At 53.0% G+C, this 1,603-nt stretch overlaps 1 protein-coding gene across 1 annotated transcript in view; it reads right to left on the bottom strand.

The window, feature by feature from the left end:
* Positions 1-977: 977 nt before the first annotated feature.
* Positions 978-1,603, bottom strand: part of NDFIP1 (Nedd4 family interacting protein 1) — a gene marked incomplete at its 5' end in the record, with an annotated part of 6,926 nt that continues 6,300 nt past the window's right edge. The window contains one exon of the mRNA XM_010146870.1: positions 978-1,122. Coding sequence (XP_010145172.1) covers positions 1,049-1,122 — 74 coding nt within the window. The remainder of the gene's footprint in view (positions 1,123-1,603) is intronic.

A 1,603-nucleotide genomic window follows, 5' to 3' on the forward strand; every position in this document is an offset into this window, starting at 1 on the left:
CCCAAAAACGTGTGGACGCGCCGCTCCCGGACCTGCCTGGCCACTGCTGGAGATGGGCTCGGGGTTTGCAAACCTGGTTACGAGAGGGAAGAGAGACGCTTGGAGACCTGTGACACACCTTGTATGGAAAAGGGATGAAATTCCCACAGGTGATCTGCGTCTGGGATGAGTAACGGGGTGCAGTCAAGCACTGAAACGAAATGAAACACTGCTCTGCAGGGCAATTTGCTACGTAAGTGACGTTTATTAAGGTTCTGCTGTATTTACAGGTTTGACATAGTAAAACTCCAAAGTGAATTAGCACGGCAGTGCACACCAAATCTACGCCTAGAACGCACCCTAATCACTGCTGACAGGAATTAGAAAAGCGAGAATTACAGGTATGTTAGGAGTTGTCTCAAAAGTCCCAAGCCGAAGGGAAAAAACCCCACAAGGCCGTTGTTTCGCAAGGTCCTTTCTTCTCCGAGGTTGCGACGCGAGCGTTCGTTTTTGCGCTACCGAGGCGCACCGTGAAAAGCCCCGCGCAGTCCAGGAAGTCGGCAGTATGGAAGTAAGGAATAGGGCGACACTGCGAACACAGGCTACGAAAAGAACGAATGCTCGTGCCACCTGCAACATCCCGCCCCCCACCCCGTTACCCCTCAGCAACCTGATCGGCGGGGGGGGGGCTTCCAGCAGCACCGAGGTGCGACCCTGGCCGTGCCACCGCTTCGGAGGACAGGACGGAGTCCCGCTGCTCCCGGGACGCCAGGAAATAAAGCAAGGCTGTCCCCTGCCGGCTCCGGGGCCAGGGCTCAGGCTTCCCAACTGCCACAGGAACTCCCTCCGGCAGGCTCTACCAGCACGCCACAGACGCGACTGCAATAGCGGTTTCAAACATTAGCCACTAACGATTACAGAACTCTGCATTAATTATTAAAATTTTACACCTAGAAACAAATAGAAAGAAATGCTTCTCCTTTTTTCTCTTTCTTTCCCAACAGTACTTTTATTTTTTTTATTTCCAAGCAGGTGATTATGGTTTTTTCTGCTGCTCCAGAGTCTTGATTCACTTCCTGCAGGTGTCCTGCTGCTTCTTGAGGGAGAATTCACCAAGGCAGGAAGACGTTTGCCAGAAAACATCTGTCGGAGAAGGATAGTGAATGTTGAAGCTATAGTTAGATCCTTGTTGTGGATAACAGAAGGGTGTAGCGCAGGATGATGCGTAAAGGCTTACGAAGCACTGCGGTACACAATGACGCGACCCCAGCAGAGGCACGTTCTGCTCTACTAGGCTCGGCAGTTCTGTGGGTGTTTTACGGTTCAGAGGAGTTCAAAATTCCTTAGGGGAAAACAGATGCTAAAGCAGACAATGCTCTTAGAACACTGGCCTAAAACCATCCAGGTGTATGAAATCCCACTGCAGTTGCACCACGAGAACGCAATTTGACTCGGCCTTCAGCGGCTGCCCCCACCCGGGGTGACAATGAGGTTTGTATCTCCCACTGACTGTCCGTTCCAGCCACGCCAGCTGGGACGGCGCAAAGCTGGGACCCACCACAGCCCCTGGTCACCCAGCTGTGACCCGGCCGGGACCACGCCAAACCTGGGGTCAACACCACCA

The sequence above is a fragment of the Eurypyga helias genome, unplaced genomic scaffold (assembly GCF_000690775.1).
Source record: "Eurypyga helias isolate BGI_N326 unplaced genomic scaffold, ASM69077v1 scaffold29782, whole genome shotgun sequence".
Taxonomy (NCBI): Eukaryota; Metazoa; Chordata; class Aves; order Eurypygiformes; family Eurypygidae; genus Eurypyga; species Eurypyga helias.